This window comes from Oryctolagus cuniculus, chromosome 12 (genome assembly GCF_051225735.1).
Source record: "Oryctolagus cuniculus isolate XC-2025 breed Fujian yellow rabbit chromosome 12, ASM5122573v1, whole genome shotgun sequence".
NCBI classification, from domain to species: Eukaryota; Metazoa; Chordata; class Mammalia; order Lagomorpha; family Leporidae; genus Oryctolagus; species Oryctolagus cuniculus.
In genome coordinates this window covers 89705091-89730844 of record NC_142878.1, presented here as the reverse complement: position 1 = coordinate 89730844, position 25754 = coordinate 89705091, and the positions used below count along the sequence as shown (strand labels likewise).

General features: G+C 57.3%; 1 protein-coding gene across 3 annotated transcripts in view; it reads right to left on the bottom strand.

The window, feature by feature from the left end:
• The window catches only part of SMAD6 (SMAD family member 6), a 71881-nt gene that overhangs the window by 34442 nt on the left and 11685 nt on the right, over window positions 1–25754 (bottom strand). For 2 of the 3 annotated variants that reach the window (XM_051822327.3, XM_089310608.1), the window contains exon 3: window positions 24123–24200. The exons of the other annotated variant lie outside the window; for it this stretch is intronic. In XM_051822327.3, coding sequence (XP_051678287.2) covers window positions 24123–24200 — 78 coding nt within the window. The remainder of the gene's footprint in view (window positions 1–24122; window positions 24201–25754) is intronic. 3 annotated transcript variants of the gene reach the window in all.

Sequence of the window (25754 nt, the reverse complement as noted above, 5' to 3'; positions counted from 1 at the left end):
CCTGCTGCCTCACCAGGTGCGCATTAGCGGGAAGCCGGAGTCAGGAGCGGGGCTGGGACTCGAATCCAGGCACCCAACGGGTGTCGCGAGCGCAACGCGCACTGCCCGCCTCCGTGTGTGCTTGTATGGCTCGCTCCCTTGCACCTGGGCAGAGTCATCTATCTCACATTTCCGTGCACTCGAGGACAAGAAAAACTAATATTCCAAATAGCTAAAGTAATAATAGGATTATTTTATTGCAGGATGGTAGAGTTAAGGACCATCACTCGTCCTTCATGTTTTTCTTGTTTTCTAAACGTTCTGAATGAATCATCTGTCTCTTTTTTTGGAAAGAAAAGAGGAACTATTGGCTGAGCCTTTGGCCTGGCTCCTCTACGGCTGCTGCTCCGTGTCTCTGGGAGCCCCCCTCTCTCATCAGTGATGGTAGCTAGACACACACCCTTCTTACAGACGCCAAAACTGAGGCCGCTGCTACCCGTCCAAGCTCCACCACTCCAAGAGAACACAGCCCGAGTCAGCCTGCTGAGATTGGGGTCAGAAGGGAGACCCTGGGAGAACACGACCCCCACCCCCACCCCAAGCCACCAACCCCACTGCTCTCCCACTGCAAACTGCTGGGACTCTCAGAATCCCCCGGGGAACAAGGCACTGTGGGGTCTCTGGCTGGTGGCCGTGTCTGGTCCCTTCGTGTCTTCCCTGGGGTGACTCGGAGTGCAGAGCCAGGAAGGACCTGTTATTACACAGACATGGGCCCTGAGGCCCACGTGGGGAAGTGTCACGGCAGCCACTCTGGAATGCGGGACTCCAGGCACAGGTTTCAGGGCCAGAACGGTGGCCAGTGTGACCCACCCACCTGGCTTCCTGAGATGAGGCTGGGGGCTGCGGGCAGGCTCAGGCGGGGAGAGCCCGAGAGCCAGCCACTCACCCCTTCCCTAGAAACGGATCAGTGGGCAAGCCTCACCCCAGGAGGAGTGTCCTAACGAAGACCCCCCCTCCACCAGGGGGGAGCCCCCGTGCGGTCTGCAAGGAGCTGAGAGCACAGTGGGGGAAGGAGCCTGCCCCCCATTACGGACAAGTCAGGAACTAAAGCAACTTATCCCCCACCCCAGACTCGGTGACCCCCTCAAAGGCCAGTACGTTAGGAGGTAAGGCTTCCAGGCACCCTAAGTGGCTCCAAGAAAAATCTGCAGAGGCCGTGGCATGGGTGGGGTCACAAGGACCAGCGCCTTGGGCCCTGGTGCCTAGGGCATTGACAGAGCCCCCTGGGACATCTCTGGACCTGTGTCACGGCCAGGAGCTGCTCCAGCTGCCACCCAGGGGCCACTGGGCCTAGGTCAGTGACTGCTCAGCAATCCCAGGTGGGAGGGCAAGCAGGTCAGGGGAGGGAGCAGGGCTGTCATGCCCAGCACAGTCCTAGGCAAACAGCAACCTCTCCCGCAGTCCCGCCTCCTCCTCTCACTTCCTGAAGGCACTGAAAACCTGCTTCCCTCAGCAGGAGACCCCAGCCAGGAGGGCAGCCGCGCCACCAGGCTCCCAAGGCTCTGAGTCGGCATCCCTGGGGCTCCCACCTGCAGCGACCCCAGGGGCACAGGTAGCCTTCGGCACGAGCCCTGGTAGCACCACACTGCGTACACGTCAAGAACTGCTCGAGCGGTGAATCTGATGTTGCATGAATTTAATCTCCACTTTAAAAATTTACCACCCCCACCCCCAGCACACACAACTGCACTCAGGCTCTGGGCCTGAGAACCTGCATTTGACACACGCAGTAGGAGATGATGGTTCCCGTCTGGAGTTGCTAACTCAACCCCAGGACCCTGGTCTTTGCATACTATTAGGTCTGAATGTTACAGACCCTCCCTCATTTTACACAGGGGGAAACTGGGAAGCAGACCGGAAGCTTTCGCAGGATACTAATGAAATATGTAAAAAGCATTTCCCTGAAAGCAGGGTCTTCCACACACCCATGGAGGAGGTCTTTGGCAATCCAGCCCCAACCGGGTGCAGAGGGGTGGGGGGTTGGAGGGGAGAGCTGGTGGGACGGGGCAGGGTGGGGGACCTTTCCTACCTGGGTGCCCCAGCCAACAGCGACAGAGCCGAGAGGTGCAGCCTCTCCCCACCTGGGCCGGCAGGAACCAGAAGGCCAGAGATGGAGTTGTTTCTTTTTTTTATTGTTATTTTTCAAATACGAATGATTTCCAGCCGGAAGGCAGAGGGATGAGGGCCACTGGAGGCCTCCGGCCGCCGGCATCCCGCCAGCCTCATAAATGTCTGGCAGCTGCAGGGAGACGCAGCTCATTGCTATCGAAATGAGCTCGTTACTGCTAATTTCCCTGGCTCACCAACTGATGCATCCAGTGTGTTCCTGGATCTCCAAAGCCGTTCCCGCAGTCACACTGGGGGGCGGGGATCTGAGAGTCCCACAGCGTAGGCGGAACCTCGGGGTAGCCTCAGTTTCCCCCCCACCACAGTGTGGGCAGAAGCAGCGGCAGCAGCAAAGGCAGCCCATTCAAGTGTGGGCGGAGTCGGCTCTGGCACGGGTCAACCATTACCCACGGGGCCGCGGGCTCTTGGCGCCCAGAGCAAGGCTCGCCGCTTAGCAAGCACCCACCGCGGCCGTGGCAAAAGTACTTGGCCCCTGGGAGCTATTCTCTCTTGTGGTTTTCAACACAGCCAGGCAAACAGGTTGTGATGATCACCCTTGTTTTACAGAAGAGAAACCAAGAGTCAGACGGTGTAAGGAACTTGGGAGAGGGCACGCAAGGCTGAGACTCTGCAAGCAAGACACAGAGGCTCAGCACGGCCCGCAGGCAGCAGGCACTGGGGCTCAGAAGTGACCCTGCCAGGAGGGCAAAGAGGACCACAAATGCCCTCTTTCCTCCCCGGCGCGAAAGGGTGTCAGCACCCACACTGGGTGTCGCCTTCCCTGCGGCTGGGCCAGACCTGGTCACAGCACATCGTGGTGAGAAGACCCCTGGGGTGAGCGAGCCCCCGCCTGCCTGTGGCAGATCCCACCTCCAGCCTGGCCTCCTCCTCCTCCCACCTGGGCGGCCAGGTGCCCAGCTGGAGCTCAGAAGCCAGCCCTGAGCTGGATCCAGTGCCGGGAACAGAACGAAGCCATCAAAAAAAAAAAAAAAAAAACAAAAAACAAACAAAAAAACACCTGTGTTTATGAAGAGCACTAATGACATGGGGAGAGTAATGCTGAGGAGAACAGGCGGGGTGCAAACTATTCTTTTTTTTTTTTTGACAGGCAGAGTGGACAGTGAGAGAGAGAGACAGAGAGAAAGGTCTTGCTTTGCCATTGGTTCACCCTCCAACGGCTGCCACGGCCAGCGCGCTGTGGCTGGCGCACCGCGCTGATCCAATGGCAGGAGCCAGGTACTTATCCTGGTCTCCCATGGGGTGCAGGGCCCAAGGGCTTGGGCCATCCTCCACTGCACTCCCGGGCCACAGCAGAGAGCTGGCCTGGAAGAGGGGCAACCGGGACAGAATCCGGCGCCCCGACCGGGACTAGAACCTGGTGTGCCGGCGCCGCAAGGCGGAGGATTAGCCTAGTGAGCCGCGGCGCCGGCCTAAACTATTCTTTTTAACAGAAGAAAAAAATGTAAATGAGGTAAGTAAAAATATTCTACAACGGTGGCTACCTTTGGAGAGTCAGTGAAGGAGTGCCCTGCCTGCGTCTCCTAACATTTTCCATGCTTTCTAGATTTTCCATGAGCCATATGCATCTTCTGAAAACAAAAGCAAATAAGTAGGTTTGAAGCAAACTGGAAGGGTGCCACCAAGGTCCCTTGCCCCTGCCCCTGGCATCGATTAGCCCTGCACACCCGCGTCCCTGAGGGGCTCCTCCCAGAGTGCTGTGCGGGACAAAGGGGGCGTGGGCTGGCTGTTTTAGAAAGCGAGGGTAAGCTCTCTGTCCAGGAGCTCTGGGAAGAGGGATACAGCACCCCAGATGTCTAAAACCACCTCCTGTGTCTGACAGGTGGCCCACAGGATGGAGCAATGCACCCCTGGGCTCCATTTGCAGCTAGTAAGGGCCTTAGCTAACCTGCAGGTGACAGAGGACCACAGAGAAGGATGCCCGGGAACACAATGCAAGCACTCAGTTACAAGAATATTCCCAGCTCCTGTCCAGCACACCATGCTCCAACGTGCCCCACTGTGTGGCCGCCTCGCTCCTCCTCCATTTCAGTTCGCCCGTCTGAACCTGCACTCTGGCCCCCCACGACGGCCACTCCCACCCTGCCCCTGGGAGGGGTCTGAATGGCGGAGTCCCTCCCTGGGCAAAGCAGGAGACACTGGGAAGCTAGGGAGGTCCAACGGGGAAGGGTTTCTAACAGGGAGGGCGCAGGGGAAAATGGAATGAAAAGGCAGGGTGATCTTGGGGTACAGGAATTTGACATGCGTGCAGTCTGACCACATGCTCCTCTTGGGGCGTTAGGCGAGGAGGGCAGGAAGGAACAGGGGAGCCCCTCGGCAGTGCATTGTGACAGGGTGGACATCCGGGCACAAACAAGCAACTGAGGCGCACAGAGGAAACGGGCAAGGCGGGGGGGGCTGTCTGTTGCTGGGCAGGACTCTCCTTTCACGTGCCCCGCCCCCAGTTCCTGACCCCACATCAAGGACAGAGCCCCCTGATTGCCATAGTCAGAGTCTTCAGGCAGAGCCCGAGCGTGCAGAACCTTGGCACAGCCCCAGCTCCGAGGCCACAACCTGCACCTGCAGCCGTGTCCTCAGCACTCTCTCCTGCCCGGCCTTCCTGGTGCCCCCTGACCTGGGACCGCCGGCCACACTGGAGCAGGAGAGCCACAAGTGCAAGGGGCCGCTCTGTCTCTGTCCCTAGTGGTTGATACAAAAATAACTTTGTAGCATGCATTTTCTTTTTTCTTTTCTTTTTTTTTTTTTTTTTTTTTTTTTTTTTTTTTTACAGGCAGAGTGGACAGTGAGAGAGAGAGAGACAGAGAGAAAGGTCTTCCTTTGCCGTTGGTTCACCCTCCAATGAGCGCCGCAGCTGGCGCACCGCGCTGATCCGAAGCCAGGAGCCAGGTACTTATCCTGGTCTCCCATGGGGTGCAGGGCCCAAGGGCTTGGGCCATCCTCCACTGCCTTCCTGGGCCACAGCAGAGAGCTGGCTTGGAAGAAGGGCAACTGGGACAGAATCCAGTGCCCCGACCAGGACTAGAACCCGGTGTGCCGGCGCCCCAAGGCGGAGGATTAGCCTAGTGAGCCGCGGCGCCGGCCATGTAGCATGCATTTTCCACAGGATAAAACACAAGGCTTTAAAAAGCCACTCTCAGGGCCGGCGCCGCGGCTCACTAGGCTAATCCTCCGCCTTGCGGCGCCGGCACACCAGGTTCTAGTCCCGGTCGGGGCGCCAGATTCTGTCCTGGTTGCCCCTCTTCCATGCCAGCTCTCTGCTGTGGCCAGGGAGTGCAGTGGAAGATGACCCAAGCCCTTGGGCCCTGCACCCCATGGGAGACCAGGATAAGTACCTGGCTCCTGCCATCGGATCAGCACGGTGTGCTGGCCACAGTGTGCTGGCTGCGGCGGCCACTGGAAGGTGAACCAACGGCAAAGGAAGACCTTTCTCTCTGTTTCTCTCTCTCACTGTCCACTCTACCTGTCAAAAAAAAAAAAAAAAAAAAAAAAGCCACTCTCAGGGCCAGCGCTGTAGCGTAGTGGGTAAAGCTGCCCCCTGCAGTGCCAGCATCCCATATGGACTCAGTTCAAGTCCCAGCTGCTCCACTTGCAATCCAGCTCTCTGCTATGGCCTGGGAAAACAGTGGAAGATGGCCTTAGTTCTTTAGCCTCCACACCCACATGGGAGACCCAGAGGAAGCTCCTGGCTCCTGGCTGCAGACTGGCGCAGCTCCAGCTGTTGCGGCCATTTGGGGAGTGAACCAGCAGCTAGAAGATTGATCTCTCTCTCTCTCTTTAACTCTGCCTTTCAAATAAATAAATAAATAAATCTTCCTTAAAAATGAAATAAATCTTACAAAAAGAAGGTGGCCAGTGTTTACCACAATGGTTTAAAAAGCTGCCTTGTTAATGCAAAAGAGCAAGTGCCCCAGGAGGCTGCCCCCGGCCTCCCACCCAGCCCCCATGAGAAGCGGGGTGCGCCCCTCACTTCTGTGTTCACCCAGCGCGGAGTTCTGGGAAGCGGAGGCTCAGCTTGGGCTAGCTGGGGCTTGGCTGCAGGGCCTGGGTTTGCCACAGGGGCCTTTTTCCACTCGCCCAGGCCCAGAGCTGGCATCGCACAACTTCCTGGCTCACTTGCTTGCTTTTTTTTCCCCCCTCTTTTTATGCAAGTTTTTATAAATCTGTTTACCTTTTGGCTGCAAAGGACCTAGGCTCCATGCAAACAGGACTTAAGCGCCAGCCAGGAAGAGGAGCAGTGGGAAAGGGGGGACCCTTCTGGCCACAATAGGGTGATGAGGAAAGGGAATCTCGCTCTCCCAGCAAAATCCTTCCTTCTCCCTCCAATTCATGCCCCTGTGCCAAATGCCTGCACCGTGCCAGGCGCTGCCGTCAGCCATGGTCAAGTATCCAAGCGGATCCCTCGTTCACTTCCCCTCAGATGTAGAGCTACTGCCGCCGTCTGTCCCCGAACCAATGAAAGGTGGGGCGACAAGCCCTGCTGGGGGGGTCATGGCAGGCTCCACAGGGAAGGTGACACAGGTAGGAGGCGTGGGAGGATCCAGCTTGGTGGGCAGAAACAGCCTGGAGGGGCTGCCAGATAGAGGGACCCAAGAAGACTGGAGTGGGATGTTTGGGGTGGGCCCCACGCCCCAGACTGAGCCGTGGAAGAAGGCAGAGGGTCGTTCGTGGTCTCTGGTCTCTCCTCCCCACGTCCACGAACCACAGCAGCACTGACTCCAACAACAACAACATCACACTCACCTGTAGGGTGTGAAGGAGGCCTGGGAGGAAAGGAGGGTCTCCTTGGTGTGGGGTGCAGCACACCAGAGGGCTCTACTGGGCGCTACTGGCCAGCAGCGTCCTAGTGGGGCCCTGGCCAGAAGGTTCACAAAACATCTTTCACCTATGATGGCCCAGCCCGGCTGGAAAACCACCCTTGTGTGCAACATCCCATGTAGACACCCAGGGCAGAAAGGACAGTGACAACCGGCCCTTGTAAGCCATGCAGTGGACGCTGCCACATTCCCCACCTCCCCGGCCTGCCTGGGTCCTTGTTTCCTAGCTACTGGGCGTTGGGGGCTACGGGTTCACAGATGTCCCTTTATGTGAAGAACTGCCCTGGATCGGGCTAGTAGGGCCTGCAGCACGAGGGGTGAGAGCGAGCCCACCAGGGTTAAGTGAGACAGGACAGGGTGCTCATCCTCTTCCCTCAAGGTGTGACTGCTCTGGAGGCCCCTTCCTGCTCCAGGGCCCCCACCCCACCCTCCACACCCCCACACCCCCGCCCCGCACAGGCTGAAGCTGGGCTCCAGCCGAGACCACATGCCACATGCCCTGTCCTGCTTCCCTCCCTGCCTGCTCCACAGACCCCTCCCCTCCCCCCACCAGGAAACCCCGAGACCTCCAAATCCCTGTCTCAGGCCCTGCTACTCAGGACCCACGCTGAACCAGCTCTCACCCAGATTCAACAATTATCATGGCTTTTGCCACACTGGCTTCAATTAGCCGCTTTTATTTAGTAATTTGGCTTATTTGCTTTGGCTGGACTACCTCATAGAATTCTCCCGTCCATCCTTCATTCTGTATCTCTAAAAAAAAAAAATCCCTGGTGTCCCCCCCGAAGGGGAAGGCTCCTGCGGGACACAGAGTCATAACTCGCAGCAGTGCCAAGGAACAGAGACCAGAGGCCAACCAGGCGGGCGCCGGGCCAGCCCGCTGGCTCCAGCCCAGCCCTGGACTATGGCATGGCTTTGTGGCCAGCAAGCCATGGTCATCCCGCCTCCCACCTCTCTCATGTGGATCAAGAGCTCTGGACAGAGGTTGGCATCCTTGTGGGGATGCTGCCGGGGACTGTCTCTCTGTCCTGACGGGGGGAATGGCGTGGAAAGAGCAAGCTGCTGGCCAAAGCCCTGCCTACCCTGGCTGGTCACTGCCCCACAGAGCCTGCTATGGCGAGGGGCTGGACAGACAAGCTGATGGTAAAGTAACCCACGTTTACCATCGCACCCATTTTTTTAAAGTGGACTCTTCAGTGGCAGCGAGACCATGTCCAGAGCCGGCACTCGGCACTGTGGCGTAGTGGGCAAAGCCACCGCCTGCAGTGCCGGCGTCCCATATGGAAATCAGTTCGAGTCCCGGCTGCTCTGCTTCTGATCTGGCTCCTGCTAATGGCCTGGGAAAGCAGTGGAAGATGGCCCTGGTGCTTGGGCCCCCTGCACCCACGTGGGAGACCCAGAGGAAGCTCCTGGATCCTGGCTTCAGCCTGGCCCAACCCTAGCTGTTGCAGGGGACTGAATCAGCAGCTAGAAGGTATCTTTCTCTCTCTTTCTGTAATTCTGCCTTTCAAATAAAAAAAAAAAAATCTAAAAAAAAAAAAAAAAAAAAAAAAGAACGGCACATTCCCAATAGTGTACAGCCTCCAGCACTACGTACCAAACTTTCAACTCCCAAGGAAAACCCCAACCCAGAAAGCAGTGGGTTTGAATTTGGAGAAACTTAGAGCCAACAGCTTCTTCCCTGGCTCCCTGGGAGACTGACAGGTGAGCAAAACCGACAGGGGTCGTGGTCTTGTCACCTGTTAGATGGGACAACAGCTGTTGGGTGTGCAGGCTGAGAGCGCCTCCTGGCCTGTCACCCCAAGGCCGAGCAAGGGCCCCTCGGCCCCGTCGCCCTCTCTCCCCCTCCTCTCCTCTTTGCTTCCTGGGCTGCCCGAGGTGACTCAGGCCAGAGAAGGCTGCTGGCCGCTCCCAGACGCAGAGCGACCGGAGCGAGCGCTCGGGTCCAGTGTTTTCCCCAGCCATGCCCAGCAGTGCTTCCAAACCCGAAACTCACAAAAGCCTTTAAACTCCGCAGTCAGTACCTCGGGGTAAGGTCAGCCAAAACCCTCATTTCCAAGCATGGTGCTTTTATGCTTTGAAAACAGCCGAACGTGAACCGGCCACTTCAGAGGGTCACAGCTCCCAGAAGGGCCTTGGGCCTCCTGGCTGCCAGCACCGAGGGCCACCGCTCCAGCCTCTCCCTCCCTCCTGGCTGGGGAGCCGCTGCCCAGTCGCTGTGCCGGGCTGCCCTACCCAGGCCAGACCAGGGGTGCAGGCCCAGGCGTGGGCATAGGACATCCGCCCTCTACTCTGCCACCGTGCAGCCCCAGGCAAGCACCCCGTCCTCTCAGCTGTGACGGACAGAGAGGGGTCCCCTGAGCTGAGGACTCCGCTCTCCTCCCACTCTCCGATCCTGTGTGTGTGTGAAAGTCCAGGTGCCCCAGTCCAACAGCCTCTGTGGCTGTCCACTTGCCAGGTGGACAGCACACGGACACCCAGAGGCTGCGGCGAGTCACCCAAGGCGCCACATCTGTCTCTGATGGCCTAGGGAACATCAAGGGACAGGTGCAAAGTTTCTGCACCTCATCCATCCAAGCATGGTGCTTTTATGCGTGGCACCCAACACCAGCATTCGAGCCAGGAAGTCCCATGTGTAGAGGGCCAATACAGCAAAATCCGTGCATTTCTACACACTCGCAATAGAGAACTGGGAAGTGTTGACAGAGCACTGCTCAGAACAGCACCAGGAGACCGGAATGACGTAGCTATGAATTCAGCAACAACACCCAAGAGACAGTGAAAACCACACCATCGCTGATGACAGCAATCAATACCCAAGCTCGGGGGAGCTTCCAAAAACTTGGGGGGAAATGGAGCAGAAAGAGAGGTGAGGGGGTGGGTACTGTGGTGCAGTGAGGTAAGCGGCTACTTGGGACACCTGCATGCCCCATCAGAGTGCCTGGGACCCGGTCCCGCCTCCACTTCCAACCCAGCTTCCTGCTTACACGCCCGGGAGGAAGCAGACGATGGACCAGGTGCGCAGGCCCCGGTCACCATGTGGGAGGCCCATGAAGTTCCTGAAGTTCCTGGCTCCTGGCTTTGCCCTGGCAGTTGTGGGAATTTGGGGAGTGAACCAGCAGGGGGAAGACTGATGTGTGTGTGTGTGTGTGAGAGAGACAGAGAGAGAGAGAGAAAGAGAGACTGACTTTGACTTTCAAATAATAAATAAAACCTTTTTCAAAAAAAGACAAGTTGGGGCCAGCGCTGTGGCACTGCGGGAAAGGCTGCCACTCATATGAGCGCCAGTTCGAGTCCCAGCTGCTCCATTTCTGATTCAGCTCTCTGCTATGGCCTGGGAAAGCAGTAGAGGATGGCCCAGGTCCTTCTAGGGAGACCTGGAAAAAGCTCCCGGCTCTTGGCTCTGGATAAGCGCAGCTCCAGCCATTGCAGCCAATTGCAGAGTAAGCCAGCGGACGGAAGACCTCTCTCTCTCTGTTTCTCTCTCTGCCTCTCCTCTCTCTGTGTAACTCTTTAAAATAAATAAATAAATCTTTGAAAAAAAAAAGCTAAGTTTATTTGAAATCCATGCCTTGGGCTATGGAGAGCTACACCAAGGTCATTCACTAGAAGATTCAATATTGTCCAAATGATAATTCCATCCAAATTGATCTTCAGACTCAATGCAATCCAAATGGAAATGACAAAAGGTCTTTTGGTAGAAATCAACAGCTGATCCTAAAACGTACATAGTAATGGAAATGCCCAGAACAGCCAAAACAACTGTGAAAAAAAAAAGAGCAAAGCTGGGTAACTTCTCTACTACCTAATTTCAAAACTACAATAAGCTACAGTAATCAGTACAGCATTATGTTGGTAAAAGGACAGACATATAAATAATAGAACAGAATAAAGAAGCCAGAAAGAGAACCACACATATTTACATAAAATCAATAGATTTTTGACAAAAGGACTAACATCATGTGACAACCTTTTCAACAAATGACACTAGGACAACTGGGCCTCCATGTACAATAAAAAAAAAAAAAAAAAAACAACCAGGCCCACAGCCACACCTTATATAAAAACTAGCTCCACATAGCTTACAGATCCGCATGCGCAGCCTAAAACCACTAGTGGGTGTGGCAGTGCTCCGTGACATCAGAAGCATTCAGAGCAGTGACGAACGGAGTTCTCACAAAATTAAAGCCCTCGATTCTTCCAAAGAGTCCACCAAAAAGATAAAAAGACAAGCTACAGAAGGGGAGAAAATACCTGCAAAACACAAACCTTTTCAATGGCTGGTAACTAGAACATATAAAGAACTCTCAAAATTCAATAAGAACAGAAACAACTCAATATTTTTAAAATATGCGAAGATTCAGACATTCACCAAAGAAGATGTACAATTCGGCATGTAAAAAGATGTTCAATATGAGCATTAGTCACTAGGAAAATGTGAATTAAAACCACAATGAGATTCACCTACTAGAGTAACTCAAAAATAAACCGACCATTGAGTGTTGGTAAGGATGTGGCTGCAACTGGAACTCCTGCAGATGCTACTAGGACTGCCACACGGGACAACTACTTTGGAAAACAGCTTGGCAGTTTTCCACAATTAAACACACCTTTAACCAGCATCCCCGCAGCCCTGCTCCTGGGTACTCACCCAAGGGCACTGACAAGCAGGTTCACACAAAAACCCGAACACAAATGTCTACAGCCAAAACACTGGAGACAACCCAAACACCCATCCGTGCAACAGCCTGGCTGACTCTCAAGGCAACACACTGAGTTAAAAAAAAAAAAAAAAAAAAGCACAAAAGGCTACTCGCTGTATAATTACATGGGTAGAATATTCTGGAAAAGGCAGATATAAGGACAGAATTCAGATCAGTGATGCCTAGCAGCTGAGGGCTGGGGAGGGGCTGACCACAAACAAGTACCAAGGAACTTCGCTGGGCAGGGGGTGATGGAAAAGTCCTGTGTTGACTGTGTGACAATTACACAGCACTGTGCACAGATTCACACAACAGGGGTCGGTGCTGTGGTGTAGCAGGTTAAGCCGCTGCCCGCAGTACCGGCATCCCATATGGGTGCTGGTTCGAGTCCCGGCTGCTCCACTTCCAGTCCAGCTCTCTGCTAATGTGTCTGGGAAAGCAAGCAGTGGAAGACGGTCCAGGCGCGTGGGCCCCTGCACCTACATGGGAGACCCAGAAGACGCTTCTGGCTCCTGGCTTCAGCCTGGCCCAGCCCTGGTTGTTGCAGCCATCTGGGAAGTGAACCAGCAGATGAAAGCCCTCTCTCTCTCTCTCTCTCTGAAACTCTGTCTTTCCAAATAAATAATCTTAAAAAAATTCACACAACAGCACATCTTCAAAAAATATTCACGTAGATCGTATCTTAATAAACCAAAACCCACAACAGCCAACCTCACGCACGCTCATTAGGGCTTGTCTTGAACTCAGGACAGGACAGGATGGAGGAACATTCTGGCCCAGGGAGGTGAAGGGACTTACTCACGATGCAAGCTCTGGAGTCAGGCGGACCTGGGTTCAACCCCCTGCTCTGCCACTTGCTAGCTTCCTGCCCCCAGAAGATGAATTCCTTCTCTCCTCTGAGCCCGTTTTCTCAATAGGAAGTGAAGAGGGGCAGAGGTTGTGGTCACTGTCACTTGGGATGTTTGCATGCCATATGGGAACACCTGGCTCAAGTCCCGGCTACTCCGCTTCTGATCCAGCTTCCTGCTAACGAGCACCCCGCGAGGCAGTGGAGGATGGCTCAGATGCTTGGGTCCCTGCCACCCAGGTGAGAGACCCAGAGGGAGTTCCAGGCTCCCAGCTTCCGCACAGCCCAACCCTGGCCGCTAGGGGCACCTGGGGGGAATGAACCAACACAGGAGATCTCTTTCTGTCTTTAAGTGGAGGTAAGGAGCACTGTTTGCAGAACCTGCCTCATTAGGGCGGAATGAGCTTAGGGAGTAAGAAACAGGGCCCCACACGCATGGTGCTCCAATTCAGCCACTGCTATCATACACCTTCTGCCACTACCGTTGTTACTACGAAAGAGTCAGGACCGAGTCCCGGGCAAGGACGCCAAACCATGTCCTCCTGCACGAGCGGGGCCATGCCAGCTGCCAGGGCCACCTGACTGGACGCAGGCAGACCCAGGTCCCGCCCAGAAGTCACCCACAGTCTGCCGGGGGACATCAGATACTCCCAAAGTCAACGAGATGAAAGCCACTAAAACGGGCCAGCCACGAGGGAGGCCACTGTGGGCGGTGCACTCCCCGAAGGTCCTAGAAAAGGACGGCTTGTAGCGACCCTCAAGGACAGATCAGATGCCACGAAACCCAAGGAGAGCAGTTCTAGGAAGGAGGAACCCGACTTCTCCCCAGCCGCCCAGCCCATGCTCCCGTCCAGTCCTGGCAGGAAGACGGCGGGCAGCCCTCAGCCTTGGCCTGTGCTTCCGAGCACGGCCCTGTGCCAAGCGGTGGCGTGGGCACAACAGCAGAGGATCCGGGCACCCCCTGGGCCCCTGCATCTGGGCAGGAGGCTTGGTCCGGGACCACGGGCTCTCACAGCCCCCCTAACACTTTTTTCCGTGAATCTGAATTTGGGTTTGTCTGGGGAGTGTTTTCCTAAGCCCAAGTGTTTTTCCTGCAGGCCAGGCTGCCCCCTCCCTGCCCCCCGCCAGCCTGGCCCTGGTCTGCAGCCTCGGCCGGGCCGCTGAAATGCTGACGGGCTGGGCCCGGGGCCGCCTTTGATGCACGGCCCCTTTAATAAGTTATTTCCGTGGAAAACCCTGGTAACTCGGTCGTGACTCAAGCCCATAAACACCTGCAACCCATCAAAGCACCCAAGAAAGGGAGGGGTGGGCGAGCGAGGCAAAACCCCTTACGGGAACTCGCAACCGCGCCTTCGGAGGGGCTGGGGTCCCGCGCCGGGTACGCAGCCAGCACTGGGGAAAAGGGACCGTGTCAGCCCTCAGCCCCCAGGTCCGAAGCCCTGAAGGACACACTGCCTGTCTGTGTGTCCCGGGGACAATCCTGACCCAAGATTTACAGCCCGCAGAGGCCAGCTCGCCGGCTGCTCCCGGGGTCCGGGAATGTCATGTTTTGGCTACCGGTGAAAGGCCCAGTTTATTGGAAACACACTTCTTTTCCAATGTTTAGTTTCCTTTCACTCTTTTCTCCTTTTTGTTTTTCCCAGAGTGCACTGCCCAGGGCCTCAGAAAGGATACAGAGCTGAAACGCGGTCCTGTCTCGGGGGTGGGGCTGGGGAGCGGGGCCGTGGGGGCCCCCATGTTGTCCCGGTGGCCGCCTCCCTGCAGGCCGAGGTCCTGGGTGTGGAGGGGAGGGCCGGGCCCTGCCTCTCCTCCCTATGTGGGCGGGATGAAGCAGAGTCCCTCCCACCCCCCTCAGGCGCTGTGGTCTTGGAAGGGCCTGGCAGGGTTGACCACACATATAGCGTCGCACCCAGCTATCCACTCCTGGCCGTACACAGAGGGGGAGAGAGAGGGGTGTGGTCTCACCACTTACTGTCATATCATGAGCATCAGTGCCCACGTGGACGCATCACACCAGTAGTCAGGCACCTTCTCACAGAAGGTTCTCTACCAGTAAGAATGAGCCCTCTACCACCAACCCGGGCGGTACAGACAACTCACACGCCTCCTGCCGACAGCTCTACCCGGGACGATCCTATCCTGCTGATAAGTCTACCCGCGACAGTTTCATTCTGCTGAGTTAAAGAAGCAAGCCTTCAGTGGGGTGGGCGAGTGGCCAGGCCGTAGAGATGCACTTGGGATGCCCGTGCCCTCCTGCCTAAGTTCAAGTCCCAGCTCCACTTCGGATTCCAGCTTCCTGCTAATGTGCACCCTGGGAGGCAGCAGGTGGTAGCTCCAGTTCTTGGGTCGCTGCCACCCAGACTGAGCTTTGGGCTCCTAAAGCCCCAGCTGATCCAAGCATCTGGGGAGTGAACCAGTGGAGGACAGACGATCTCTCTCTCTCTCTCTCTCTCTCTCTCTCTCTCTCAAATACATGGAAATAAAATAAATGTTTTTTAAAAGGAAGCTAGATTGTGAAAAGCCCCCAGCATATGCTTCTATTTGCATCAAGTTCAAAACTAGCCAAGTAGGCTACGTGGTTACAGGTCAAGACAGAGCTGTTCCCTGGGGGCAGAGGGGCATGGTTGGAGGGAATGGGCACAGAGGGCCTGGCTTTTGAGGTCATTTCTGCTTGTTCATCTGGGCTGTACAACACAAGAATGCTCACTTTGTGGAAACTGTTCTTTGTGATATACGACACGTTATGCACCCAGGAAAAGCAGGCACTCAACAGGCAAAAACCTCTACGCTCTGCAACCACACAAAGCTATTCTACAGTCCACTCCCTCCATCCATCAGAAGGATTTCTGGGACACCTACCCTGGCTACCCCAGGCAAGAGCCCAGCTCTCTCCGAGAGGGCATTCAAGGCCCTCCTCCCGAGAGCCTTGCCAGGACCAACCCCACGTCCAGCACCAACATCCTCACCTCTCCCTGCCTGTGCCTAGCGGCTGCCCCGGCCTGCAGTGCCCTCTCCCTCTCCCTCACCTCCTTCAAGCCCAGCCCTGAAGCCAGCAGCCCCTGCAGCCTGTCAGGCAGTGGCGTTCTCCCAGCTCACACCACGCACTGGGAACAGCACGGATCCCGCCATTCTAGGGAGGATTCTGGTCCCCGTCTTTGCCACCAGACCCTCGAGGGGAACCTTCCTACAATCCTGGCCGTCACGCTGACGCTGGATTCCCAACTCACTCAGTTACCATTCGCTGTTCCTTAGCCACGTGCTAGGCACTTGGTATTCAGACCCTAGGGAGGCGTCAGGGCAATGAGGGAGGCACCCGGGGGGCCCCAATGCCTGACCCACCTCAACCATTTCTGGAATGAGGTCAGCACTCTCCAATAGCTCTTCAGGGGAGTCCAAAGGTTGAGAACCACTGAGTTAGACCAATGGACCCATCTTACAGATGGAGAAGCCAAGTGGAGGCACTTAGAGATCACTAAGGGATGTGAGACAGAGCCAGCACTAGGATCAGACGGGGGTCCCCTGGCACCCAGCCAGGGTGGATGCAGCCTTTAGGCTCGGAGGGAGTGCCTGGGACTTCCTGTAGCCTTGGCCCTGGGAGGCAGAGGGGCGCCCAGCAAGAACAAGGTGGGGTCTGTCTCCCTTGCAGACCGGGGGTCCTCCCCACGCTCCTCAGCTGCTCTCTCAGGCCAAACAGCAGCAGAGGCCCCTAAGACTGCCAGCCAGTGCCCCCAGCCCAGGTCATAGTGCCCGGGGCCTGAGCCCCACAGGGGGCGCTGAGAGAGTGGGGGGCTGACAGGCCCCGCCCTCAGAGTCAAGCTCCCCCCACCTCCAACATCTGCCCTTGGGAGCCACTTTGGAAAGAGTATCCCCTCTCCTCCAGCAGTCTGGGGACAGCCTGGGAGTGACAGCACAGCCTCCTCATTCTTCAAGGCAGACTCCAGGGCCTAGAATGGACGTGTGGTTTGCACAGGGCCACACACTCGTGCAGTGGCAGGAGTGGCACCTGATTCCTGAGCCAGGGACCTCCCCTTCAGTAAGGCAGTGGGCAGGAGAGCCAAAGAACAAAAATGGAGGGTTGGGGGAGACACAGGCTCGGGACTTCCTGGGCCCACACAGCCGACGGGCTGCCGCTGACAGCTGTCTGCTGAGGCCGGGGCGGCTAAGCCCCACCCCCACTGACCACATCTTCCCAGCAAAGCCCCTCACCCTGGCTGCCCCCAGCCCAGGCCAGCCCCTCCAATCACAGGCTTCTGTAACAAGAGCCCACCACCCTGCCTTCTCCCCACTGTGGCCTCAAAGGCCCAGCTTCCCTCTGCTCAGCCTGGCACCAGCCCTGGCCCTGACAGCTCTCAGGGAGACCCCTATCTCTGGGCTCCCACCTCTGCCTCTAGAGATCAATTAAAGTCTTGGCAAGGTCACCTGCGCAGTCTGGGCCTGGCGGCTTTGATGTCCATTCCAGATGGGAGACCTCGGGTTTTCCAAACCCAGAGATTTCCACCACGTGGTGAGGGTAGGGTCCCTCCCTCGGGCCAGGACCGTCCCTGGTTTGCCTGGCTTTCTCTAGCTAGGGGTGCCAGGCCCTGGCTGGGGAGCGGGGCGGGGGGGCACAAATATCAGAAATTCTTTCCACCAAGGGGAACTGGAAAAGTGATGCGTCTCTGCTTCCCTCGGCGGCCAAGGGCCAGGGAGGGAAAATGTTTAATATAAAAACATCTGACAAAGTACCTTCAGGATATATTTTCTGCATCAAAGAAGTAGCTCTTGGCAACAGCCACCCGCCCCCGACAAGGAAACGCTGGCGCGCGGCTCCCGATGGTTACAGACACCCGGGGAGCGTGTGCCAGGGGGGACAGCGGGAGGGCAGGCCGTGGGGCCAGCACACACATGCTTGTGATCACGCCACTGAGCCCAGGTCCCCTCGCAGAACCTGCCCGTTCACGGGGCGACACAGGCCCCCGAGGTACAGCGAGGGCAGGGTCATCTGCCTCCACTGGACAGGCGCTCGCAGGAGCCCACCCACCTGCCGGCTCCCTCATCACTCTTGTTTCCCCCAGCAGCGAGCTGGACAGCAGAGCCGTGCCGGGGACCTGGTGACAGCTGTTCCCACTGAACCTCGGGTACCAAGGACGCAGAAGGCCTGGCGCTCACGGCCCGTGGTTGAACACTGCATCCTCCGGGGCCAGACGGCCCGGGCTCCGAGTCCAGTCCTCCTGCTTCCCTGCTGGGTGACCTGGGACAAGATGCTCAGACTCTCTGAGTCTCAGCTACTCCTTCCTTTAACTTGGCTAACGAAAGTGGGTGCATACTTATTCTAAGTAGGCACAGCCCGACTCAGAGCTCAGCCTTGCCGGGATTAAGTGTGTGCAGTGGGCTCTGTCTTTATTCTCTGCACTCCCTCCAGACCTCTCTGTCCCAGGCAAAACCCCATGCGTTCGTGCAGTTACTCCACAATCACCCCTGCTTGGGCTGGACGCCAGGCAAGGTCCCTGAGGACCAAGTATATCCCAGGGGTCCCTGGCCCATCTTCCAACCCCTCCCGCCAGCATTCAGGACCACCTGTCTGATGCATCCGTCCCCACTCCATCTTGCACCCATTGGCCCTTCAGCCACAAACTCTTGGGACATCAGGTGCTACTGCACACATCCTGCTTTTGTTCGAGCCGCTCTACAGCCGGCTGTCTTCCTCATGAACTCCTGGTTACCCTACAAAACCCAGCTCAGAATCTCCTTCTCCATGGAGCACTCCCTGAACACCCCATTCCTTCAGGGAACGTCTGCGCCCTTGTCTTGAGGGTAGCACTAAGCACCATCATTCATCACCCTTCGCTTGTTGCCATCTGCAGTTCCCATTTTACACCCTCCCCCCCCACCATGCAGGGGGCACACAGTGGGTTCAAGTATGTTGACTTGTCACTCAAACACCTACAGCCGGGAAGCACGACAGCCCTGGGGTCCTGAGTCTGGGGCCCTGGAGAATCTGAAAAGTCCTGCGACCTCTATGGAGTTGGTTGCCCTGGGGTGCTGTAAGCTCAGTGGCTTGGGAGGGTAGGGGCCGAAGTCTGAGCTGACTTTGATCAGCAGGAAAAATATATGAGCTGGAGCTCGGGGTGAGCAGTGCCCTTACACAATCAGACTCGAACTGAGGTCAGTTCCTACGGGTTTCAGAAGTGGCCCTCGGCTGTGGCCCACACGCCCCGGGCCTGTGCTCCGGGGTCTGGCTCCAGCCTAGAGGCTGCTGGACTGACGCTGAGCTCGTGGCCAGGACCAGCCTGGGCCCCAGACTTTCTGCCTCCTCTCGGAGCAGGACTGGTGAGAAGGAGCATTCATCTCTCATCCCCAACAGACAGCGTCTGCTGCTCACATCAAACCCAACCCCTGCCAGGTGTTTCTTTAGCACTGACCGACCAAAGGTGGAGGTGATGGGGGGAGCCTTCTCTTCTCCACATCTCCCAGGTACCTGACAGAGGGGCCCATTCTTCCTGGGCTGACAGTTTGACACTGGGGTAGAGATGAGGGGGGCAGAGGGCAGGGGCAGCAGAGGTGACCCCAGCAGCCCTGGGAGGACCAGGCAGGTGCGGGGGAGCCCGGCCAGCCTGGGCTGCCAAGCAGCAGCCTGGGTGGTGGGTGGGGCACCAGCACGGGTTCTAGGCTTAGCTCTGCCCTCTCCCTACTGTGTGACCTCAGGCAAGAGCCTCGCTTCTCTGGCCTCAGTGTGCTCAGCTGTGCATTGGGGCCACCTGGGGGCACTGTGTCCCAGGTCGTGGGTGCCAGCTCTTGGGCCCTGGAGGATGGGCAGAGACAGGGGCTTCTGGCCTGCAGCATCTTAGTGTCTCTTCTCACTGTCCCACACCAACGCTGTGGCCTGGGACGAAGACATCTGGAACCGGGAGGAGGAGAGCGCTGTGTCAGCGGACAGCCACATTATCGAGACCCTGCCGGTCACTCCAATGGGACCAGCTTGTGGAAACTCGCAGCTGGACACTTACCCGTGCACTCTGAACGTGCAGCAACATATTTTTAAAGAAGCTTTTCTGGGCCCTGGCCTCGCCCTGCCTCATCTCCCACCAACATCCGCGGTTTTGTTTCTCCATCCTTGGACCTACCATTCCTGCATCTCTGGTCAACTGCCATTCACCTGTGAACCCCAGCTTGGGTACCACCACTTCCACAGTCTTCAGGGGCTGCCAAGAGTCTCTTCCAGCCCCACACCGCCTCCTCTCACTATTTGTGTCTCCACCTGGCTCTGAGCACCTTGAGGGCAGAGACGCTGTAACTCCTGTCTCCGCCCCCAGCCCGGCCACACCCACTGCACGCTGCCTGCCAGGCCTTGGCTGATTTGCAGGCAGCACTCTCATTTGGCCCTCCCCACAAAAGATCCATGTTGCTGCTACCGTACCCATTTTACAGGTGAGAAAACTGAGGGCCAGACGGTGCTTAAGTGGCTGCCCCAAAGTCACACAACTACTGAGTGGCCTTCAGTCCACCACTGATGCAGAGGCCGAGCGTATCCCAGCCTAACTGAGCAGAGCGCCCCAGGGGACACGCAGCCCTGCGGTCTGGGTTCGACGAGAACGTGGTGGGCCCTAAAACCAAGGAAGGGGCAGGAAGGGGCAGTGCACGCACACTCCTCTCCCTGCTCCTGCAGGCTCCGACGACGAACACCAGACAGCGCCCACCCCAAAAGGCTGCTGAAGAACCACTGGGAAGCCAGGACAAAAGGGCAGGCACAGTTCCCATCAGGTAGCAGCAGGCGGGCAAGCTACACACAGCTATCCGGGATACAGCCTGGCTCCACCTGCTTATGCACGCTGTGTGGCCTCTGCCCATCCCTTAACCTCTCTGAGCCTGTCTCCAAACTCTGTCCACAGCGTAAAACCCATTCTAGAATGCTCAGCGCTCTCAGAACTCACATCCAGCTCAGGCCCTGCCTCTCCTTGTAGCCCGGGTGAGAAGAGCCCAGCTCTGAAAGCTGAACCCGCAGGCCCACGCACAGCCCACCCACACCAGGCCTTGCATACAGCAGGTGCTGAATAAAGCAGGTAGGAGAATAAGGCCCCGGCCCACTGCACGGACTCAGGCAGGCTGGTGTGCACAAGTAGCTTTCAATGACGGCCCCGGCACCCAGGCCAGCCTGGCGAGGACTCCAGCTCTCGCCCAGGGCATAGTGTAGGAGAAGCCAAGAGACCCCAGCCTTCCTCAGAAGCCCTGTCCCCTCTCCCTATAATAAGCCTGAATCACGGCATATCCTGCCTTAAAGCTGAAAAACAAAGGAGGCTGCCAGCCAGCCGCTCACACTTTAGTATGAATTCTTTCACTAATCCATCTTCCTTGCCTCCCCACAGTGAAATCAAGAAAATGGGAGAGGAGGGGCCAGCACTGCAGCACAGCCGATTAAGCTACCGCCTGCAACACCCATATCTTATACTGGAGCGCTAGTGTAAGTCCCAGCTGCTCCACTTCCGATCCAGCTTCCTGCTGATGCACCTGGGAAAGCAGCAGAGGATGGCCCTCGTGCTTGGGCCCCTGCCACCCACACGGGAAGCCTGGATGAAGTTTCTGGCTTCCGGCTTCAGCCTGGCCCAGCCCCGGGTGACACGGCCATTCGGGGAGTAAACCAGTGGGCAGAAGACCCCTTTCTCTCTCTCCTACCCCATGTCACTTAGCCTTTCAAACAAAATGCATACATTTTTCCAATAAATTAGGAAAGGAATGGAGACATCACAGAGAAGGGGATGGCCTGGGGCAGGGCGAGGGGTGCTACGCGTTCAGGGGGTAGCGCTGGAGGCCCTGAGTCAGCTGGGAGAACCAGAGTGGGAGCCAGCACCCAAAGGTACCTCCACACCCCACTGAAGACCCCACCTTTGATCAAAGCTCCGTGCTCCGGCCCCCTTGCCCACTGAGGAGCCCTGGTGAGCTCATCTGCCCCTCCCCCACCCCAGCCATCTGCTGCAGGGTTCACACAGGTGCTGTCTCCTCTCCTGCTGCCCCGCCCATCAAGGTGCCTGGCCCTCAGAATTCCCACCACTCCCCACACTGGGGACGTGATGTCCCACATCAGGACGGGGAAGCGAAGCAGAGACTCGGAGCTGGGTACAAACAGGCAGCTCCAGCCCAGGCGTGGGGAGCGTCGTTGTGCAGACCAGCAAGGACAGCCTCCATCCCAGGGCTGCAGGCGCAGGGAGGCAGCCTGGATGGGCACAGAGCCCCTCGTCCCATCCCTGTCCTCAAGTCAGCACAGGCTGCCCCGCCCCCTGCTCATTGTGGATTATTTATTTATTTCCACTTTATCTGGAAGGCAGAGGCCAAGGGGGAGACTAGGGTTCCTTTCAGTCACTCTGCTCTGTGGCCTCATGGCTGCTGGGGTTTGGCCCCAGGGAAGGGAATGGGCCAGTGGCTGTGGAATGCAGGGCGGGGCCCTGAGGGTGGGGGCTGGGCACAGGCTCACACCCCAGACCTGCCCCTCACACTCTGGTCATCCGAGCGCAGATCCCAGGGATGAGCCTGCTTCTCCTGTACAGTGGGGAGATCTGTTGTCCCTAGGCAGGGATAAGGAGCGGATGGCTGGCAGCCATCGAGGTGCGTGTCCATCAGTGCACCAGCTGTCACCAGCGGCACCATCATCACCTGTCCCTGACCACCCTGGCCTGTCCCCTTGCCTCTCTGCCCTGCCCTCCTGCAGGACCCTTTATCCCAGCCCTCAGGGGTGACAGCCTGAGCTCCTGGGGGGTGACGGCAGCTCTCCCCTGTAGGTGTTGGATTCCCACGGCACAGAGCAAGCCAGAAACAGGGAACAGCAGGTGCCCCAGAGGGAGGGGACACGGGTCATCCCTGGAAGGAGTCTGCATGACCACCATCAAAGGGGCCGCTCCACTCACCCTGAGGCCACCTGGAGCTCACGCCAATGCCCACTGAGACCTCATGCAATCTCCTTCCCAAAGGACAGCCCAGATTTCTCCCCAAATCCATCAGCCCCTGAGAATTCCAAGCCACTGGACGCACAGTGTATGCGAGCCACACAGTCCTCACCCACAGTCAAGAGCCGCAGGAGGCTTCTCACCGTCGGTACCAAGGACTGCTCTGGGCTCTCCAAGTGGAAATCTCCAGTGCAGATCCATTGGGCAACAGAGACAGGGAGGGGTGTGGGGGTAACCTCTAGAGACCTCCAGCCTGCAGAGGGCGCTCTCTCCTGGGAACCACACTGTGGGAGGGGCCTTCTGCAGGTGCTCTGGGGTCGGCTCATGGAGCCTGAGCCATGCACCAGGCCCCTCCAGGATGACTGGGACCACGTGAGACTCTGCTATGGCTGGCCCAAGCACGTGTCCACACGCACACACGTGTCCACACGCATACACATACATTTCCCCCATCAACAATAGGGGCAAAGGGGAGGTCAAAAAAAGTACCTATTCATCCAGACAACCAATGCTAATCCACCTAAATTGAATATCTGATGGGTGGCAGGGACACAGAATCATAAATTCAGAAATACTCTTAAGCCTCTTGCTTCAAAATTACACGTGGCTTCTGTACTCAGCCGTCTGGGCCTCTGAGGGAGAGAGATAACCAAATAAGGCCAAAAGACAGAGAAGACAGTGAAGTGGCCACTCAGAGGGGCCACCAGAGACCAGACGGACACGCGGACTGCAGCCCCCGCTGATCCAGGGGCTGCGGAGCGATCGTGGGCCAGTCACAGCCGCACCCGTGTGTGGAACACCGTGGGCAGAACAGGGAGCCGCACGGGGAAGGGCTCTGGGCAAGGCCAGGCACCTCCCGGACCTGGGACCCCGGCCCGAGGTGCTGCAGGTAACGGGGGCCGAGCGCAGGGCCTGATCCGCGGTCAACCCTCAATCAACAGCCACACTCCCATCACGACTGGGGCTCGGCACAGGCGCAGTAATGCTCAGACACAGAGACCAGCCACAGCCGGGGAGCCGTGAGGCCCGCCAGCACAGAGCCAGGCCACACGTCCCACGGGTCCTCCCGAAACACCCCCCCAAGTCCCTCCTGGCCTTCTAGGCCTCGCTTCTCACCAACTCCCATCTCCTCCGGCAAAGCCAGACTCAGGAATCTCTCCGAATGCGGGGGCTCCTGTGGCCAGCTTTGCAGTGCAAGGGGCGAGGGGCTCCAACCCCAGGTTCTCTCTGCTTCTACCCCAGCACCCACTGCTCCAGGAGAGCGACAGAAACCACAGGCCTCTGGCAAACCCTCCCTGGCCAGAGCTCACTGTGCCCACTCTGTTTCCTGGCCTCTTGCGTCCCTTCCCACAGGCGAGACTCTCCCCCCACGGGAGGGGACACGGCTGCTCTGCTGAGCTGAGCCGGGCTTTCTGCATTTCCACGAAAGACCAGGTAGAGACAACCAGTGACAACATGGCCAACAGGCACTTGAAAGACAAGTGACCATGTCCAGGATTCGCCCCGACAGGCTGGTCCTCACCCCAGAACAGCAGCGACTAGGCCGCTGGCCATGTGCCCGTCCAAGGGGCGGGAGGAAAAGGGGGAGGCAGTCACAAAGCCCGCACAAGCCCCGCCCCACCCCGCGCCCGCCAATCAAGTCCAACATGACAGCCAGGCGCAAGGAGGAGCACACGCCCACCTGAGAATTCACCGGGCGCAGTGATGAGGGAGTTGGTGGCCTCGGTTTCAGTGTAAGACAATGTGGAATCAGACAGATCTGCGGGAGCAAAGACAAAAGAGAACTTAGCTGGCCGTGGGACCCTCCCTGCCTCTCCCGTGTGTGCACTGACGTTTTGTGTGCACGTGCACATGCTGAACTCCCCGAGGCCACTCTGTGACACACACACACACACACACACACCACCTCACACCCCCACACCCGCGTCCCAGGACTTCTCCAAGACCAGAGCAGCCAGCCCTAAAACTCTCCTGGCAAACAGAGACAGCTGCCACCCCCGGCACTTGCTCTGACCACAGAAATCAGCCCTGATCCGGGGACCGCCCGAGCAAGTAGCAACTTGGAGCTTCCCTGGGTAAGGTTAAATTAAGCCCCGGAACAATTCATCGTGGCTGGACTTAATTACAACCATTAAAATTCTTGAAGTTGTTCCTTCTTGCTTCCTTCCTTCCTCCCTTCCTTCCTCCCTTCCTCCCGCCGGAGCCGGGGAAACTGTTCTAACAAGTCACCAGCCACCCTCGCTCCGGCCCCGTGGACACCCCTCTAATTAAGGGCTCAACCATTGCTCCCAGATTAGCTCCCCTCCCCCACTCCCTAAGAGCCCAACCTACTCCGAGAGCAGCTTTCTGCGCATCACTTTTTTACGGAGTTGTAAGCACTTCACGTGTTGTGCATTATTTGTTTTCCCCGCGTCAGTAAGATGGGAATAGGAAATTGTTTTGCACATTTTCTCGTGAGCACAGGCAGAGTCAGGACAGTTTTGCTGGGCCTGGGCCTCTGCCACCAGCAATGGGGTGCTGTCCCCAGCCCTGTCCTGGGGCCGGGAGACACCTCCTGGGAGGCCTGCGGTCTCTTCATCATCTTCTCACCCAGCACGACCCAGGTCTGGCTCAGCTGGTCCCATCTGGCTCAGCACGGCCACTCCAAGCAGGGGGATTCCTGGGACAAAACCGTTGGCCTGGGCCCTCGCTAGCTGGAATTCCGTTCGATCCTGCAGGAATTTTTTTTTCCTTTTACCACAAGGCTTGGGGAGCGGGAAGATGAAACATGAACCAGTTTGGCCCTTTTTTCTTTCTTTCTTTTTTTTTTTTTTTTCTCATTTCCCAGTTGCCAGATGCTGACTGGGTGTTCTGCGTTTTTATTTTGCTTTTGGGTCTCCTGTGATCACAGAGGCTTAGAAGTGAACTGCCTCTTTGTTTATGGAAAAGCAACAATGCAAGGAAAAGAAAATAATACCAAAAAATAATGCAGACTATTTATAAGGGCATGAAAAAAAAGTGATCTGCCGGGCAAAAGAAATTAGCAAGAAAACCAGGGCGCATGGAAAGTTTGAAGCACACACGTGAAAAGGCCTCCATGCCGACGTGAGCAGCTCTGAGGGGGCTGCCTGCTCACTCTGAACACCCGCCCCTCCGTGCTCAGTGCCCCAAGCCCTTGGAAGCAGCGGCATTCCCGGCCAGGCCCAGGTCTTCGGAACTCGCTCTGATGCCCACACAGCATCGGGAGGTTATCAGGAGGAGTCGGGACAGCAGGCGGCTTCCAGCTCCACGCCCTGGCCAAACCCTCACACGCAGGGCAGGTGTTGTCCTCACA